A 20,888-nucleotide genomic window follows, 5' to 3' on the forward strand; every position below is an offset into this window, starting at 1 on the left:
ATGATTGAGTTTAGCTGAAAACTTGAAGTTTCAGAATGCAACATATTCCGAGACATATTAACTTGGCCAGTCAGACAAAAAAAAAAAAAAAAGTTCCTTTCGTCTTAACGTTTTATAGGCACCACTAGAAAAATATTGTTCTAATTTATCGCATTCTAGAAAGAGTACATGAATATTTTCACGTGTTGTTTGCTTTTACTTATTACTATATGAATATTCCAAGGAAACAACAGAAAGTTATAATTTGTATTATAAATTTGGTTTTATAATACAGTACATATTTTTACTATTTATTGTTGTTTTTTTTTTTTTAATTATTGTGATTTAAGTCTTTTCTACAGTCGTGGCGCTGGTGTAGTCTTTGCAAATGCGGCCACATGTGTAATTATTTTAGGTTTAGAAAATGGACTTTACGTGTGGTGTCGAATGGGAGGTTGATCCGTTTGTTGAAAAGCTTCATTCCAGTCTCTTCGGTAAAATTAGTGAGTCAGAGGCCAAGAGCATCGAGTCATTTTTAGCAAACCAAAAGGTAATGAATGCAAGCCGGATTATTTGCGTAGCATCGGAATTTCCACGTCTTAGGATTTAAAGCATGCCATTTTCCGGTCTCAGTTTTGTAATTTGTTTGGATTGTGGACTGGTAACGAAAAAATAAAATTTCAGTTGCATCTTGAGTTGTGTGTAATATTGTTGTACATTATTATATGCAGTGCTATTTTTCAAGCCTTCACGGAATGCTGTTTTGGCTTGCGTCCGGCCTAGAAAACTAAATGTCACTTTCCCACTCCCACGAAAATAGCCTTGATTATATGTTTTTCTTGGAATGAATTGAACTTACGAAACAATTTAATACCTTTATCATGTACAACAGTGATTTTAACTGGGACGTTGATAACTATAAATGAGAACTCTTTACCAACTAGGAATCTTTAAACAGGTAGTTACTGTACTCTCATAGGCAGCCCCACATACGGGCTATAACCTGACCTATGATCTAAATAATATGGATTTTTATTTTTACTGCTACATGGTGATTAAAGCTTAATGATTGGCTGGACCATTGCTTTTGGCCCCTTCAGAAAATCTTGGGACCGCCACTGGTTACCCTGTTGTAGAGAAGTGAGGTTATTACCTTGTCATCAGTCTTGCAAACAACATGACAACCACATATGGAATATATATTTTTGGGTGTTATACTCTGTTGCCACTGTTATGTAGGTGTGTGTCTTTTTCCAAGCTACATGAGGATTGTTCTTCCTTTAAGTAAAGCAAATTGTTTTGTCTTATCTTCAATATTTACATTTTAATTTTTTTACTGAGTGTTTGATGTTTTTTAAAAGTTGAATTTATGTAGCCAATTTATTAACCAGGTTCTGTAAATAAGAATTGGCTTGTAACCTAATTTTTTCTGAATGAGTGACCCAGTTTGTTTGACTTAAATTTTTGAGAAATGTGTGACAAAGTAATTTTTATTTTTTAAATTAAATTGTGATCTGATGCTAGAGTGATCAGTTATTATCAAAAAGTTATTATTCATAAGCAAGTTTAAAAGTTTAGAAAACATCTGAAAATAATTGGATGAATTTTTGTTAATTGTATACTATGAGAATTACTGTGTAGGAAAGAAGTTACATACATACAACTTACCTGCACAGATGTATTAGGAGTGCATAATCATGTACTCCTAATTACATAATTTTGCTGTATATTAAGATAATATATTATCATTCATATTCTGATTTTATTGGAATGCTAATTTTCTTTATCTTATGTTTTCAGTCATGTAATCGGAAAAAGAAGAAAACAAAAGTAGATTCAGTTGAAGAAGCCAGTTGTAATGAGACACAAACAAATAATATAGGTGTTGATAAAATAAAGAAAAAGAAGAAGAAGAAGAAGAAACAAAAGCTTAAATGTGATGCAAGCAATAATGCTGAACTTCTAAATGAACAGAAATTTAATAGCCCTTCAAAAAAAACATCTAAACAGAACTACAAAAGTGAAATGGTTTCAGACCTCAACACATCATCACCTGATACGACAGAAGTTACAAATCAGCATTACAGAAATAATGGTCTGTCAAAAACGGTGACATCTACTTGTGATGAGACACCAGTGAATGATGTGGATGGTAATAAAAGGGTGAATGAGAAACAGAAATCCCTTGATAAAAGTAAAAATGCAAAATTTTCAAATGAACAGAATTTGGCCAGGACTTCAAAAAAATCATGTAAAACTGTGCATAAAAATATTTGCAAGGAAATGGAATCATCAAACTGCAATACATCATATGATACTATAAAAGTTTCAAATCAGCATTATGGAAATAATGAGTTGACAGTGACATCCACTGAAGAGCAGGTAGTACCATCTAGCATGACACAAGATAACCAACAGCATAGTCTTTTCAAAATATCCGAAAATAAGGAAGAAATCAAAGCTCGCAAGAGGAGCTTATCTTTATATTCAAGTGCTGCAGAAAAATTAAAAGCAGCAAGATTTCGTTTCATTAATGAGAGACTTTACACTAGCACAGGAGATGCTGCTTTGTCATTCTTTAAAAATAATCCATCTGAATTTACCATATATCATGAAGGATATAAGGAGCAGGTAGAAAAATGGCCCATTAACCCAAGAGACATAATCATACAAGATCTCAAAGAAAAGTAAGTTTTTTTTTTTTTTTTTGTGTCTTATCTGATTACAGTGACCTTTTCAATTTACAAATGCCATGCATTCTTGAAATATAGTTCTTAAAGCAAAAGTTCCTAAATTATAATGGTATAAGGAGAGGATATCCCAAAAAATAAAATTTTGCTTTTAAAAATGTGTAGTAACTGGGAAAACAGTAAGTTATGTCCTCACAACAAAACTTAATTTTTTTTTAACAATAAGATTTTAAAATATCTATTGCAATATATAGAATTGGATTGCATTTGAGGAAACCCACCAATAAGTTGGTGGGGTTCCTCAAATTTTTACTATTTTTGCACAAACATAGATTTCTCATCTTTTTAAACTTAAGAATTTGTTAGGGTTACTTTAGTTCTCGAAAATTAAATATCCAAGACTCATTTTCTTACAGCAAGTGCACTTTCATGTTGAGGTACTGTGCACAAAATAACGAATTTGTAGTACAGTACAGTACTAAACAAGCAACAAGGAATAGTTCAGTTATACAATTAGTCTCCAATATACATATGGCATCAATAAGAGTGATATCAGATTTTCACCTGTGCCTGTAGACTTTGAAAACTTTGGAAAGAGCAGGACTGATGAAATTAAAAACCATATGCTGTTAATTAATGAATTTTACAGTAGAGTACCACTTGGGAGATGTGAAAGATGGCTGTAAAAAGGGGAGGGGTGGCTTATATGTCAAATATATGATTAAGTATGAATTTAAGACAAAAACAGAAGTTGATTTATATACCAGGTTGACTTTTATGCCAGAGTGTAAAAAGTAAAGTCCAGCCATTATCAACCCACTGCAGGATGGAAGCCTCCTCAACAATTCATGCTGAGGGAAATGGACCATAATCTGCCACGCTGGTCCAGTGCGGGTTGGCAGATCGACCGTATTCAGCAGTCAGGGGCTTGAACCCCGGTCTACTCAAAGAGCGTGTGCTACTGCACTCCCGCTCCTGACCACTCGGCTATGGAAGCCGTGCATGCCAGAGTGTACATTACTATTAAATACAATTAGTAATTGTATTCATTGTCAAGTAAAAAAGGGCAAAAAAAAATTTTTTTTTTTCTCTGTACAAGCTTTTACTCTAATAAGGGTAAAAGACTAACGTAGAGAAATAATGATTAAAACTAAATAAATTTTGCTGTCAGCCAACACTTGCACATTATGAGATGCATTATGTTGAGGGGGGTGATAAACAAATCTGATATTGGGCAAACCAAACTGTTCAATCAATAAACACTTTAGCCTAATTATTAAATGATATGCAGCCTACCAGAGACAATGAAAGGCAATGAGAAATTCAGATAACAGTGGATTTCTAAGTTGAGTCATCTCTAAGTTGATGAACATAGTTTTAAATTATATAGTCAGCAAAATTCAAAAACTGGTAACTTTTCTTTTTTTATATCATAACATGTAATTCATTGTGTTAAATGAAGTACCACCTCCCACTGAAAGAAAAAAAGTGATTATTAACTTCCACTAAATGCCATTAAATGGATAGTTGTTGCATAAAACTACAATAAAATATCCTGAGAACAATAACTGTATTCTCAAAATTTGAGATTGGAAGGGAACATGTAAATTCCAAAGAAGTGTCTTCTGTAAAACTTTTATATGACTATAATAAAAGCACTGCTCCTAAACACATAAGTGTAAACAAATGGACCCTTTTGGAAATGCCAGTAGCACATTTGTGACACCACACATAAGACCAACAACTTTCAAGCATTAACATTAACAGGTGACAAAGTCGTAAAGAAAAAATAGTCTAGGAAAATACGGCTGTCACAGCAGCAACACATAACAGCCAAAACTGCAACCATCTACCAATTTTACACACTTTAATTTTGTTCAAAGCCTGCACAAAACAGCATGGCGCATGCTCATATGAGCAATGGCATGAGACTGCATATTTAGATATAGTCTCATGCCATATCATTAGAACACCTAAGTTCTAGGTGTGTGGGTGGGTGGGAGAATAATGGACAGTGATACACCAAGCCAAACAAAATGAGCACAATGATTTCTACAACAAATGAAAATAATGGAACATAGGAAATGACTGCTATGTTGTTTAAACTGATAATGCATTTTCTCTTATTTGCTGTGAAAAGTTTATGCCTCTGATTTCTTATTACTGAATTAATGTTACTGTTTTCTGTATAGTTATAAGAAGCAATAAAACACCTCAAAAACAATTACTCCAGAGGTCCAGACAACATTCCATAGATTTTCTGGAAGAAATGACTTAATGAGTTATCATCTCCTTTATTACATATTTTTAATAACCCACTAAAAGATGGCATTTACCTTACTTGTTTAAAGAAAGCTAATATATTACCCATATGTAAATGGGGATCACGAATACATGATCCACATTTATGTATGGGTGATTTATCCATGTAAATAATTATCAGCCATTTACAAAAATTAATACCATAGCAAAAATATTATAGTTCAGCATAAATCGGCATCATATTTAAACCCTATTTTAACTGAAGCCCAACATGGCTATTGTCTTGAGGGATCCATTATCACTAACCTTGTTGTCTTTTGGCAATCAACCACCATAGAGATTGATCAGGGAAACCTGGTTGATGTAACTTATATAGATCTCTCTAGGGCATTCAGTACAATCAGTCACAAACTCTTAAAATTAAACCTTTCTAATTATGGTATTTTTACTGCAGGCATTTCTCAAGGATCTTCCTTAAGTCCTCGCCTTTTTAATATCTATATAAATGATGTAGCATATACATTCTCAAACCACAAGATATTAAACTTTTGATATATGCAAATGATATTAAAATATATAAATCATGTAATTCCCTAAATGACTGTATTAAACTTCATTTTTGTCTAGATTTCTTTTATTATTCGACTAAGCAGAATAATCTCATCATAAATATAGAAAAATGTAAAGTAGTACTTTACAAAGGTCCTTGCAAGAAAGGAGAAAGTTCACATACACAATTCAGCAACAACTTATCAATCATTAATAAAACTAGATATGTGTATTATATTTTTGAGCAACTGTTCCTTTTCTTCACATATATATCACATAAACAAATGAGCATAAAGAAAAGTAGGTTTCATCAAATGTTATCTTCCTTTTTTTGCAAAACACAATAACCAGAATATTTTCCCATATTAGCGTTTGCATGTCCTCTTTGGTCTTGAGACTGACTCTTGCATCAGTATTTATTGATGGATAGGAAACATGCAAACAAGAATGATAAAGTATTTAGTATTAGTAATGGTCGCATGGTGCAAGAAAGCCTATGGCTTATGCTGCACCAGCCAAAAAAAAAAACGAATAAAACAATGATAAAAAAAGAAAAAAATAATAATAATTAATAAAAGAAAAGGAAATTAAACCTGTCATCCTATGTGCTTCCCTCACCTGAAGGTACTATCCAGATGACCTTTGAATTTCCCCAAAATGTTAGCCTCTACCACCCATGTAGGCAACTTATTCCAGTAATTTATAACTCGCTGGCTAAAATAAAACTTCCTGCAGTCCAATCTAAACATTTCCTCCCCCGTAATTTGAATTTATGTCCCCTAGTTCTAGCATCATTTATAATCTTGAAAATTTCGTCCTCATTCATTTTACTGATGCCTCTCAGAGCCTTAAACACCTCAATCAAATCTCCTCTAAGGTGCCTAGTTTCCAAACTCTGCAACCCACATATTCGAAGTCTTTCTTCATAAGGACGGCCTTTTGCCGATCTCACCAGGTGAGTTACCCGTCTTTGCACCCTTTCAAGAAGCTCGATGTCTTTCTTTAGGTGCGGTCTCCATACTTGAACACAGTATTCCAAGTGTGGTCTAACAAAAGCCTTATATAATGGGATTATCACGTCCCTATCTCTACTTGCAAAAGTTCGATAAATCATCGATAGGACACCATGGGCCTTCTTGCAACCTGTTTACAATGCTCAGAAAATTTCATGTCTGACCGTATCGTAACACCCAAGTCCCTTTCCTCCAGTACTGGGTTTAATTGAACTCCACCAAGTGAATAAGTTATTTTGGGATTACTGTTTCCCAGGTGTGTAATACCTTACACTTTGTTGTATTAAAGCATAGCTGCCATTTTTCTGACCATTCCTGAAGTCTATCTAGGTCTCTCTGAAGAAGCTCAGCTTGACAGTGATCATTAACTACCTCTACCAATTTTATCATCTGCAGATTTAGACTTCATGCCCTCTATCCCTTCATCAATGTCATTTATGAAAATTAAAAACAACAGTGGTCCTAATACTGATCCTTGGGGAATCCCACTTCTTACATCAACCCAATCTGAGGAATAGCCATTTATCACAACCCTCTGCCTCCTGCCCTGAAGCCATCCTGCTATCCATCTAAGGATTTTCCCAGTGATTCCAACCTGTTCCAGCTTATAAAGCAACCGCTCATGTGGGACTGAGTCAAAAGCTTTGCTGAAATCTAAATAAACAATGTCGAAATTATTCCCTAAATCCAGCGCGTGAGTGACCCTTTCAAAATAGCGAACCAGATTTGTTAAACATGATTTTCCCTTTAAAAAACCATGCTGAGTATCCTTGAGAATTTCAATTCTATCCAAATGATCCTGAATTCCACCCTTGATCATTGCCTCCATGACTTTCCCTACCACTGAAGTCAGACTGACAGGTCGATAATTTCCCACTTCACTCTTAGATTTAAGCAGAACTGAAAGGCTTATCGATTATCACAGAGCATTTGAAGGTATATATGTTAAAATCACTTTGCCAAAAAAGATGGCAATTACGATTGAAGTTCATATATCAAGTCATTAAAAGTAACTCCATGAATAACTCATCATTACAATACATTTCCTTTTACACTCCAGTTGTTAATTACAATAACTTAGTCTTTTAAAGTATCGAATAGATTATGGGAAGTGCAGCCCGATCTTCTGCTTGCTAAATATTTTAAATAAAAATGACTATGACCCTTTTATTCCTATTAATTTATTGCAATCATTAGAATTGTAATGATATCTATTTTATTTTATCACACTGGAGTTTATATTGCGATTTTTTTTTTTTTTTATATATTGGATTTTACATTGATTTTTATATTACAGATTTTATGTTCTTTATTAGCTGATGAAATTAACTCATATATAAATGATATATATATATATTCTCACACATGATTAAAACTGTAATGCATTGTAAATAAATAAATAAAAATATGATTTTATCCATTTTTAATAGAAATTTGCTGTAGCATGATGTCTCCTTTTTTAATTTAGATATTATCAATAACATAATTGTTTGTTAACAGAAATTCTCTCTTTTTGCAGACCAGGTTCCCATGTGATTGCTGATTTTGGTTGTGGTGATGCACAAATTGCTTGTGCATTACCACAGCGAAAAGTTCATTCATTTGATCTCTTGCCACTACATAAGCAAGTTACAGTTTGTGATATGGCAAAGGTAATTATTATCTCTAATATTAGAAGAGAAATTTTTAAATTAGTTTTTGTATTCAGCAAAAGGTGGTGAATAAGTATCTATTAATAATTATTATTTTAAAATAAGAGTGCATTGATTGTATATATAAATTTTGATTTAAAAAAAATTAAAATACAAAGAATTTGTTTTCTGTTGTTGTTATCAAAGTATTTTTACCCTCTATAATCATTTCTGTTTTATGGAAGGACAACAACTGTAAACAAGTGAGGGGCAAAGTTACGAATCTACTTGTTGGTGACTGAGTGGCATGAAACAGCATTTATACAAAGCAGTTGCAAGAATAACTGGCCAATGATCAAAAATATATAAATTGCATTTAGATATTTTTGTTTGGAAGTATGATAATTATACAGTAGACTCTGTAATGAAATCTAGCACTTTACAAACCAGAATTTAAAATCTAGAATTATTATGAAAGTTATCTAGCACTCTTGTCGATAATTGCTTTTGTCTTTAAGAATACAGAAGATATTAAAAAGGGTGACATTTCTCTCTTTATAAAGATGCTTATAGGACTACCTATAAATCAGCAAATCTTGTAGTCAGCAAGTTTTAAACTGTGCAGATAATGCAGTGGTCTTAATTCTCACAGTAGTATTTTTTTTTCCAAGACAACTGCTATAACAGCCTGTATCAGAACTAACTTCACCCTCACCAGATAGCAGGTGGGTTTTAATGGCAACACACAGGCAAAACAAATGTAAAGAAGTTATTCGATTTAAGTGTTATGTGGCATGTGCAATCGGTTTTCAAATTTGTAATGTAGCTAAAACTGTGTGTTTTGTCTGTGTTATCACTAGAGACTATCTGCTATCTGATGAGGGACTGATTAATCCCGAAACAGGCTGTCATAGCAATCCCACTTTTTAAGCAAATGTCAATTAAACTCGAGGTCATATCTTTAAAACTAATATAATTTAACTGAGAGCAAAGTGGAGTAGAAATTGTTGAAGTTAAACATAAGAAAGGCACCCGGGGTGGATGGATCTATCCATTTATATTAAAGGTGGCAAAGAAAGTAAGCAAACCCCTTGGCCATAATTATGAGAGTATCCTTGGACCCAGGGGAAGTCCCCACAGACTGGAGATGTGTAAATGTATCCCCAGTTCACAAAGGGGATCTAAGGGTGACATGAGTAATTACAGACTAGTTAGTTTAACTTCTTTTCCAGGGAAAATAATAGGATCACTGATTAAAGATGCATTGTAGGATCATCTAGACAAGATTGCAGTAATATTCAGACACAGCATGGGTTTAGTTAAGCGAAAGTCTTGTCTGACAAATTTTATTGGATACTGTGATGTGGTTACAAAGGAACTGGATACAAAAAATAATTTTGATATCATATACTTTGATTTCAGGAAAGCTTTTGGCACTGTTGCACATGGAAGATTACAGTACAAATTGGAGCAATATGGTATTATAGGGCAAGTTGCTACAATGGATAAAAGGGTGGTTGGATGGGAGAAGACAGAGAAAGAGTGATAATTAACGGACACTGCTCTTCATGGACTAATGTTATTAATGGAGTCCCCTAGGGTTCGATGTTGGGCCCACTGTTGTTTTGTATATTTATAAAGGTATATCAAGCATAATGTTGAAGTTTGGTAGGGTTGTTAATGACAGTAATGGCAGTATGCTACTGCAACAGGATCTAGAAAAGTTGAGCAAATGGGCTAAGCGGCAACTGAAGTTTCACATTGACAAATGCAGAGTATTACATATGGGGTAAAAGTAAACCCAGAGAAACATACGAGTGGTGTGGTACTACACTTAGGGTGGTAGAAAATGAAAACAACCTGGGAGTAATTGTGCAGTCAGATATGAAATTTTCTGAGCAGTGCAGACAGGCTGCCAGAGCAGTTTATGGGGTATTGTCAGTGATATGCAGGAATTTTTGTAGTAGGGAAAAGGAAGTGATTATCCCTTTGTATAAGGCAATAGTCAGGCCATGCCTTGAGTACAGCGTACAGGTCTAGAGGCCTCATTTTAGGAAGAATGTAGAGTTGTTTGAGTGAGTACAGAGAAGGGCAACAAGATTAGTGAGGGGAACGAAGGGGTGCTCTTACCAAGAAAGGCTTAAGTTCTGCAAATTGCATCATCTGGAGACTAGGCATCTGCAAGGTGATCTGATTGAGGTGTATAAGGCCTTGAATGGGTTGAGCAGACTCAATTCTGATGGGATTCTTCCTCTTGCTCAGATTACAAACCTCAGGGGGTATAAATTCAAATTGAGAAAAGACAGTTATAGAGTGGATGTGCAGAAATTTGCCTTTAGCCAGTGGGCAGTTGATTGCTAGAACAAACTTCCACCGGTCATTGTGGATGTTGATAGAAGAGGCCCTGACCACCAAATACGGAGGACTCGGAAAGGTCAGGAAATGACCACCGCATATCCCTGGAGCAATATGGCCTTAGTTGCTAATGCTCCTAAAAACCAAATAACAAACAACAAACAGAAGAGGCCCTTTTTTGCTTCTTTCCATGTTTATAGTTATAATGGTGGCAAAAACAAAAATGCAGTGGTGATTTTTGTTATTACATGTGAGAAATTATTGAACTATTCCATATTTTAATGTACAGTAGTACATTAAAATATGGAATAGTTCAATAATTAAAAGCAAAATATATAAACTGATAGTGATTGCCTTGTTATCATGACTATTCCATAAGAATAATTAATTTTTTTTTTCTTATTCTCTATTGAAAAAGTATTTCTGACAAGATTTACTTTATTGCGACTTAAGTTTGTTATTTATTCACATGTAACAAACTGAACAGTTATTTACATTTTAACCCCCCATCTTTTCACTGATATAAACATTTAGAGATATAACTTTAGCTGTTAGTGTTAATATTCATTGAAATGTGCTTCTCCAAAACTTCTCCCCATCAATAGGTACACTTTTCTGAAATCCAGAAAATTTTAAAATCTGACACCTCTCAATCCCTGAGGGTATATTTTAAAGAATTTATTGTATTTAGATTAATACAAATATTTTAACCATCAAAAATATAACATTATTTCTACTAATTTTACATTATAAAATAGAAAAGCTTAAGATGGTTGTCTTTAAAACCAGTTTGGTTATAAAGAAAAAAAAGGAATTTTGGCAAGATAAGTTAAGCTTCATCTGAAAGTGCTGGCTTTTAACTGTGATTGGACACAACTAATCCTGGTTAAAAGAATTCTGTATCTGCTTTGCTAAGCCTATACGATGCAACAAATATGCATTTCATTAAGCACTGTGTTTGGTGACTACAACCTAATAGCTATGATTGTGCCAGACAATAAACTCAGAATATAAATTTGAATTAATCTAGCTTACAGATGCTAATCATTTGAATTATATTTGAATATATTTGAACAACGTCCCTAAGGTCACTTAATGACCCTTGGGATGTTGTTGCATTTCTGGAGAATAATGTACAAACTCTTGAGTGTTTTTTTTATGCTATATATTTCTTTTTGTTTTTACATTTTCTATTATTATTTCAGGTTCCTTTAGGTAATAGCACTGTACATATTGTTGTATTTTGTTTATCCTTAATGGGAACCAACTTGGATGATTATATTAGAGAAGCCTGTCGAGTATTAAAAATGGGGTGAGTAATTCTAAATATAATTCTGTATACAAATCAAAAGAAAAAAAAAAAAACACTGTAAAAGGATCTATAACTTTTATTTTAAAAGTGTGTTGGAAACTTGAACCAATAAAATTTGTTTTATGTTATTGTAAAGCCCTTGTATAACTAATATTTAAAGGTTTTTTTTTTTTTTTTTTTGTATTCACTGGTGTTCAAAGAAAGTGCATCACCCCTTAAAATTGTAATTTCTGTCTGAATAATGTAAGTATATAGCAATATTTCTTACAGATTACATCAAATAATGCCACGCATAGGTGATGATGTAATATTGCATCATCTGTTACTTTCAGCTATATAAGCATGCTCTGCAAGAGTTGCAGTCATTCCTTGCTTGTCAGGATGGCAAGTAACGTGCAGTTGAAGCCACGCTGAAAGAGTGCTATTGTTGCTTTATACGAGAAAGGATGTTCTTCCCATCATATTGCTTATAGAGTGTCTTGTAATCAGTCGACAGTGAGTAGATTTCTTTCCATATTCAAGAATACTGGTTCTGCTGATGGGGAAAAAAGGAACCAGACGCAAACAAGTCTAAGCCAAAACAGGACCATGTTTTGATGCACTTATGCCTTAAAAACCATAAAGCTTCTTCGTCTGAGCTGAAAAAAGAATGGGAAGAACATACGGGAGTGGTAACAAGTGCAGTAACAGTCAGAAGACACACTCAACAAAAATGGACTTGTAGCCTCTCGTCCTAAGAAGCCCCTCCTCACACAAAAAATTAAAAAGGCCCGACTAATTTGGTGTATGGAGCATGTCAAATGGACCTCCGAAAAGTGGAACTCAATTATTTTCTCGGATGAGAAGAAATTCAACCTTCATGGCTCTGATGGGAGACAAATGATTCGCCATAGACTTGGTGAAGAATGCTATCCAGACTGTATCTTGTCTGCAGTGAAACTCCCTGCCAGCCAAATGATACGGGGTGCATATCATATTGCAGAGTAGGTCACCTGCAGTTTATAAAAGGTTCCATAAATGCCAATGGATACCTGGCTATATTGGAAGGCAAATTGCTGCCAACCTTTAGAGACCATTTCAACCTGCCAAGTAACTGCATCTTTCAGGACAACCCTGCTCCTTCTCATTGTGCGAAAAGTGTAAGTAGGCACTTCTGTAGTTACTTTAGCTTCATTTCTGCATTAGAGGTTCAACAGTAATGTGTTTACATTTGTTACAGGTGAAAAAATGGTTGGAAGAACGGTCCATTACAACTCTTAGCTGGCCAGGAAACAGCCCGGACCTGAATCCTACAGAAAACTGTTGGCATCGTGTGGAACCTGCAGTTGCCAGAAAGAAACCAAAGACCCTTTGTGAACTTCAGGAAACCATATTTTGTGTTTGGAACCAAGAACTATCAGTTAATTATCTTCAGAAATTGATCTTGTCAATGCCTTGACAGTGTGTTGCTGTCATCAGGGCCAGAGGCGATTCAACGAAATATTCGTTTGCATCTGGTGAACTTTTCATTTTGTTTTCCATTTAAATGATAAACTGAAGCAAATTGAGGGCTTCTGATAACATTTCAGCCATAATTGTCATGTTTACCAAAACTGTTGTATAAAGGTTGCAAATGCTCATTTTGGAATATTTTGAGAGCACCTGTCAAATATTACTTAGCTTTGTCTTAACTATTAATAAATATCTTTCGTTTATATTTCTATTTGTGATGCTAGTCATTAATGTAACATACCATCACGAAAAAAGGTTAGAAATGTGAAATTCCTAGGTGATGCACTTTCTTTGAACACCAGTGTATATTTAAAAGGGACTGATATGTTTATTCTAATCAGAGTAAAAGAGCCTGAAAGGTATAGGCATTTACTTTTTTCTGCTTTGCACCTATGCTAGCATGTTTATGCTAATCAATGGCTGTAAATGAGTATGAATTTTCTAAATTATTCAATAGAACTATTTTTTTATTTCCTTTCTGGCAATTCTAAGATAGTTTTATCTTAATTTTCCTTTTAAATCATTCCTCTTTGCTTTTCTCTATTCTGTGCATCCTCTCTTCCAACTCTGGCCTGTGCATATCATTAATTTTTTCATCACACCTTTTTGAGACTTTCAACTTTTTCTTACCACTTTGTGGAGATCATCCATTGTGGACTCAATTACTGCCTGCCCAGAGGTTTACCACCCTCCATCCTTGGGTATACCATCAAAACCCTCAGTGACAGCAAGACAGAGAAGAAATTAATTGTGACCAAGCTGCTACAGACCTAGCACACCAGATGAATGAACACTGACAAGGGTTTAATTACCAAAAAATTTCTTTCCGACATTTCATTTGTTTTCTCCAAAGCTCCATCTTGGTTCTCCCCAGGTCTATAACTGAGCATGGTTCCATCAATCATAAATTGACTTCCATAGGCATAATAGACAACTCCTGTTGTTCTTGTGGACAGAATGAAGACTGTAACCATCCACTATACATCTGCCCACTCTATGAGGACCTTCGTAGCATCTTTTACACTAGGATCTCACAAAGCTATGAACATCTGCTCATTACAGAAGAACCGTACTATCATTTGTTCACCAAATATGCCCAAGAGCTGTTCTCAAGACAGAAGACCCTCCAGCTCACTCATACTGGAAACAATGATACTTTGACTTAGTCAACTGAATGCACCTACCATATTATTATATTATTTCTCCCTGATTGGAGGTTCCACCTCGTGAAGGGCATTGCTACCAAGCACACAGGGTGGTTGTTGTTATGTATGGTGTTACTGTTGGTCGAGGAACTCTGATTATCCTACAGGTATTCAGGATTGCGACTTTTTAGAGTTCTTTGTAGGTGTTTGCTGGGAGACCTATTGCCACTAGGCTGTTATTATTATTAGCCATATGGTGCAAGGAAGCCTGGGGCTTATGCTGCACCAACCAAAAAAAAATTCCCGAGAGAGAATTAGAAGTAGAAAGGAGTCACCAAGAAAGAGAAGAAGGATGATATCTAGCTCAGGACCCTGAAGCTTCACAGGCTCTACTCTGCCAATCAAACTTTCAATATATCTGCTATCTGCTAACCTCAATCTTATCGGGGTAAGATTCACTAACCCTGTCTTTGGACAGAGTAGGATTCTAGTGGTCTTTGACAACTACTATGCCTTTGGCAATCACCACCCAGGTCCCTTGCTGACTTTCTTCCCTTTCCTGGGGCTTGTTCCCCTTCCCCCTTACTTTCACCTGGTGGAGCAAATTTGCTTCACTGAGCTCAGATGGCTACCTTCTCTAAAGCCCCTACACTTTCTCCCAGCTTTACTCCCTCTTGCACTATATACCCATGCTCAACTATAATTTTTTTTTTTTTTTTTAGGACCATACCATGGAAAGCTTATGCATCTCTGTGGTGGGCCTCACCACAGTAACATTGCCTTTCCTCTACTGCCCGGCCTACCCCCTCCATGTAGTGAGTAACAGGGAACCTTAGGTCCCAATAGGGGCCCCGTGACTAAACAACTAGAAGAACAACCAAACACTACATTTACACATATTGGTGTGTACAGTGAACTGTATGCATCACAGAGTTGGGGGAGACCCCAGGTGTTGCTTGAAACTGAACGCTATATCACGTCACATTGTCTACATATACAGGTTATTTTATTTACCCATAATACATATATCTATGACAATGATAAGGTTTAATAAAAAAAAAAAAAAAATTTTTTTTAATTTAAAAACCCTTCAAAGTATTTTAAAATTTTTTATTAAGCATTGAAAAATTTGCAGGAAAAAAAAATTGAAATGATTAATATTAACAACTATAATGATTTTTCATCAAAATAGTCTCACTGGATTATATGCCTTAATGCCAGACATGGCATTCTGGCGATTAATTCTAAAATAGTGTCCTAACTAATGTAATCCAAGTGAACTGCAAGGTTCCATATAAATTTTTTGAAGATAGGCTGATTTCATGAATTTGACAGTCTAGATGATCTCAGGAAAACTCTTGGGTTTAAGTCAGGCAATTGGGATGGCAACACCAAAATTTGAATTACCCCCCACACCTCCTGTTGTTTAGCTGCTAGAAAGTCCCTGCACAGCTTAGAGCTATTCTTTGGTTCATTGTCTTGTTGTAATATAAATTCTGATGCTGTCACCTACTCCAGAAAATAGAAGCAACTCCAGATCATGATGGAAACCCTACAGTGCTTAACTGTAGGCATTAAACAATGTGGCACCTTTTTTTTTCTTCAGTTGATCATCTCACAAACTCTATGCTTGGATCCAAAGATTTCACATTTGGATTCATCCATCCACATTACGTTTTTTCACTCTTTAAGTGTCCAATGCTAATGGTTCTTATCCCAAGCTAATCATTTCTTTCAATTTTCTAGTTTTAATAAGGATTTTCAGATCACTAAACAACCATGAAGTCCTTCTTTAAGACTGTTTTACAGTGAATGTAGACATGGGAGTTTCTCTGTTCCTATTGAACTCTGTTGTGATTCAAATGCAGTAAGTCATTGATTGCATTTAGAAATCAGTCTTATAGTCTTATCTTTCACTTCCATTGTTACATATGAGCATCTTGATCATGGTTTGTCCTTTAAACTGCCAGTCTCCTTGAATCATTGAAAGGTCGTGTGTACTCCTTTAAATTTCTTTATACAGAATTATAATAGCATGTCTTGTTTCAGTGCTCTGTTCCTTATTTCTTGCCATGTTTATCACAAAACATGCAAAACTTACACCAAACACTCTTTCTTAATGAGCAGTGTTTGGTTTTATAACTTACAGCTTTTATACCTCAATTTATATTATTGCAAAATACTCTGGAATTATCTACAACAATTGAGAATCTTCTGCATTGTTCTACCACATTCAGGAGTCTTCCACACCTTTATGGAATATTCTCGATTATTCTAGGAAGCTGTTAAATATTATTTAAGTTTGACTTTTATACATAATAAAAAAAAAATTTAATGAAAATTGGCAAACAAGTTGGTCCTATTTTAACAAAACTTTGAAAATTAATAAAAATGAAATCGATTCCAAAGTTTTAGGCAGGAGTGTATCTTTCTACAATTCAGGGAAATAGATGTGACAATAATCTGTTTGTTACTGTACAATATATTTGATAAGGAAGAAATTTACATACTTTTATTTGTGACCCTTTGACATTTACAGTGAAGGAAGAAAAATCTCATTAAAAGTGTGCTAAGATCCTGATTGTTTGTTTGTTATTTGGTTTTTAGGAGCATTAGCAACTAAGGCCATATTGCTCTGGGATATGCAGTGGTCATTCCCTGACCTTTCCGCATCCTCCGTATTTGGTGGTGACGGGCTCGAACCCTGACCTAATCAAGAAGCATGTGCTACGCACTGCTGCTCCTTCCCACCTGGCTATGGAGGCACCTGCCAAGACCCTGAATCCTCAAAGTGAAATGAACTATTTGTGATGTGGCATTTGGAATAAGAAAAATTTTCTTATTCCAAACGCTTCATTCCAAGTTCTTCACTCAATAATTACAGGTTTTATTATTCAATAACATCATGTTAGTTGTAGATAACTTGTCAGGTGCAGGTAGAAAACAGATTGTTGGCAGTGAAAAAGGAACTAACTTGACAGCAAACAAAGGGGATGAATTTCAGCTGTGAATTAATGAAGATTGTGAAATTTTCTAGGTAATATCCCACAAAACTTTAGAGATATTCTCATTTCTTCTTAAATCAGAAGGAAAAATTCTTATTCCAAGTTCTTCACTCAATAATTACAGGTTTTATTATTCAATAACAAAAAAAATAATAATAATAATAAATAAATAAAATAACTTATAGAAGTAGTGTTAGTCTGTGCTACTTGGATTAACCCTTGTATATAGTAAAATCAATAGGGTGAAGCAAGCACTACTAGAAGAATAACGATGTGGGATAGAGGAACCCTATCTGACATCCAAAAATCAGTATTATAACTTGCTTAGCTTTATCACTCACAGAAAAATGCCATTTACAATCTGTGTAGAAATTAAGTGAATGTTTCCATTGCCTAAAATTATAAAACTTTACAAAAAGCAGAAATTCCGAGCTCTGAACAAAAGAACCTTGGACTAATATTAATCCAGTAAAAGATTTATTTGGATTAATATGTTCTTAGAATTTTAAGACAAACTTATATTACTCTTTCCAGTTTATATTTATTAATGTTAAAATATATAATTTACAGAATATTAATGAAATATATATATAAAAATTTATTATATATATATATAATAAAAGACGTTTTATGATTTATTGATGATTTTGGCAATTTAATTTGACTTTCAGAGGGCTCTTGAAAATAGCAGAAGTACAAAGTAGATTTGAAGATGTTGAATCTTTTATAAAAAATCTAAGACTATATGGGTTTTCCTTATTAAATAAGGTAATGTATATGTTTTATATTGCTTATAATAGAATAAAAATTAAATTAATTCCTTTTTCTCATTAGGGTGAATGCTTCTTTCTTACCAGATCATTAATACTTTCTGAGGGATGTAATTATTTGGGTGGTTTCCAAAGAAGACAGTTCTTTTTGTTGTAATTTCAAGTAATGGTAGAAAAAAGAATGTAAAATTATCATGCATTATAAAAATTTATAATAATCAAGCATACAAAAGGAACAAAAGCAAACTGTTTCTCTGTTCACACAAAAGTGTTAGAAACTGTAACACATTGCTATAATAAAGTGATGTGAATGATTGTAGCCTCGAGGGTAAAAGAAATAGATGTGTACACTTAATCTGACAGTGGTGATACCCCTAATAATAATGCACATGGCAGCACTGGACCTTACAGGCCCATCTATTTCTTATTTGTTTCTGAAAAAAAGTTTTGAATATGGTTATGTCTTCAAGACTATTATAAAAAGGAATACTAAATATATGTCATAAATAGTGCAGCAAAATAGTGCTTAGTTAGGCTTAAACTTGGATAGGTGCAGTTCTGCTACCTAAACGCATAGTAACCCCAATCCTGAAAATAAAATTTAAAAAAAGACAAATCAGCACTCGTTCCACAAATGCAAACACATGCCTCCTATTCAAAGAGATGTATTCTGATTCCAAAAAAACAGCAGTGCCACTTTCATAATAATTAAAATAAGCAAATAAAACAAATGAGACAGGGAACCCACAAACACTAAGTCTTAAAAGAAACATCAGCATTTGTAAATTACAAAACTGTACCATTAATCTGCTGTATTATTTATGTGGTATACGTAGTGTCCCTTTTTTATAATAGTCTTGAAACCATAGCCACATTAGTCTTTATAGTAAAGTTACTTTTGTTACAGATGTAACTTTTGCATCTACATTCACACATGAGGAGTTATTAAAGTTTAAAAATGGCAGAACTTTATCAAATTGTAGCAGGGTGCTTAATGATTTTGTAATAACTGAGAGCAAAGTGGAGGAGAAATTGTTGAAGTTAAACATAAGAAAGGCACCTGGGGTGGATGGGATCTATCCAGCTATATTAAAGGAGGCAGCAAAGCAACTAAGCAAACCCTTAGCCATAATTATGAGAGCATCCTTGGACTCAGGGGAGGTTCCCACGGACTGGAGATGTGCAAATGTATCCCCAATTCACAAAGGGGGATCGAAGGGTGACACGAGTAATTACAGACCAGTTAGTTTAACTTCTGTTCCGGGTATAATAATGGAGTCGCTGGTTAAAGATGCATTGCAGGATCATCTAGATAAGACTGCAGCAATAATTCAGACACGGCATGGGTTTTTTAAGGGAAAGTCTTGTCTGACAAATTTGATAGGATATTATGATGTGGTTACAAAGAAACTGGATGCAAAAAATAATTTTGATATCATATATTTGGATTTCAGGAAAGCTTTTGACACTGTTGCACATGGAAGACTATTGTATAAATTGGAGCAGAATGGTATTATGGGTAAGCTGCTACAATGGATAAAAGGATGGTTGAGCGGGAGAAGACAGAGGGTGGTAATCAATGGGTGCTGCTCTTCGTGGACTAATGTTATTAGTGGATTCCCACGGGGTTGGGTCAACTGTTGTTTTGTATATTTATCAATGACGTTGATGAAGGTATATCAGGCTTAGTGTCGAAGTTTGCAGATGATACAAAGTTTGGCAGGGTTGTTAATGACAGTAATGGCAGTATGCTACTGCAACAGGATCTAGAAAATTTGGGCAGATGGGCTAAGAAGTGGCAACTGAAGTTTTAACTTTGACAAATGCAAAGTACTGCATATGGGCAGAAGTAACCCCAGAGAAATGTACCAACTGTGTGGTACTACACTTAAGGTGGTAGAAAATGAAAAAGACCTGGGAGTAATTGTGCAGTCAGATATGAAGTTTTCTGAGCAATGCAGACAGGCTGCCAGGGCAGGTCATGGGGTTTTGTCAATGATATATAGGAATTTTGCTAGCAGGGAAAAGGAGGTGATTGTCCCTCTGTATAAGGCAATGCTCAGGCCACGCCTTGAGTACTGCATATAGGTCTGGAGGCCTCATTTTAGGAAGGATGTAGATTTGCTTGAGTGTGTACAGAGAAGGGCAACAAGATTGTTGAGGGAAATGAAGGGATCCTCTTACCAAGAGAGGCTTAAGTTCTGCAAAGTTCTGCTTAAGTTCGTGCAGGTGCCTAGTCTCCAGCCACTGCTGGAGACTAGGCACCTGCACGGTGATCTGATTGAGGTGTATAAGGCCTTGAATGGGTTGAGCACACTGAATTCTGATGGGATCCTTCCACTTGTTCAGATTACGAACCTAAGGGGGGGGCATAAATTCAAATTAAGAAAAGACAAATGTAGAATAGATGTGCGGAAATTTGCCTTTAGCCAGCGGGCGGTTAATTGCTGGAACAAACTTCCATCTGTCGTTGTGGAAGTTGATAGGTTGAATAAATTGAAGGAGGAACTGGACAAGCATTTGGAGGGAATGGTGTGTGTTTTTTTTTTTTTTTTTGGCTGATGCTGCATAAGCTCATACACTTGCTTTCTTGCATCACATGCCACTACTACTACTATGTAACACAGTGGGTGGGGTTTTCTTTTGTTACCCGAGCTCTTTTTCTTGATTTGTTTCTTCTATCCTG

The 20,888-nt window shown here is 34.8% G+C and overlaps 1 protein-coding gene across 1 annotated transcript in view; it reads left to right on the forward strand.

The window, feature by feature from the left end:
- Nucleotides 1-390: 390 nt before the first annotated feature.
- LOC150079800 (uncharacterized) overlaps nucleotides 391-20,888 on the forward strand; it is a 28,569-nt gene continuing 8,071 nt past the window's right edge. The window contains exons 1-5 of the mRNA XM_090382816.1: nucleotides 391-529; nucleotides 1,780-2,666; nucleotides 8,013-8,145; nucleotides 11,685-11,791; nucleotides 18,104-18,200. Of these exons, the coding sequence (XP_090238942.1) occupies nucleotides 404-529; nucleotides 1,780-2,666; nucleotides 8,013-8,145; nucleotides 11,685-11,791; nucleotides 18,104-18,200 (1,350 nt within the window). The 5' untranslated portion in view covers nucleotides 391-403. The remainder of the gene's footprint in view (nucleotides 530-1,779; nucleotides 2,667-8,012; nucleotides 8,146-11,684; nucleotides 11,792-18,103; nucleotides 18,201-20,888) is intronic.

Source organism: Mastigoproctus giganteus, chromosome 10 (assembly GCF_048544385.1).
Source record: "Mastigoproctus giganteus isolate SK-2022 chromosome 10, ASM4854438v1, whole genome shotgun sequence".
In the NCBI taxonomy this organism is placed as follows: Eukaryota; Metazoa; Arthropoda; class Arachnida; order Uropygi; family Thelyphonidae; genus Mastigoproctus; species Mastigoproctus giganteus.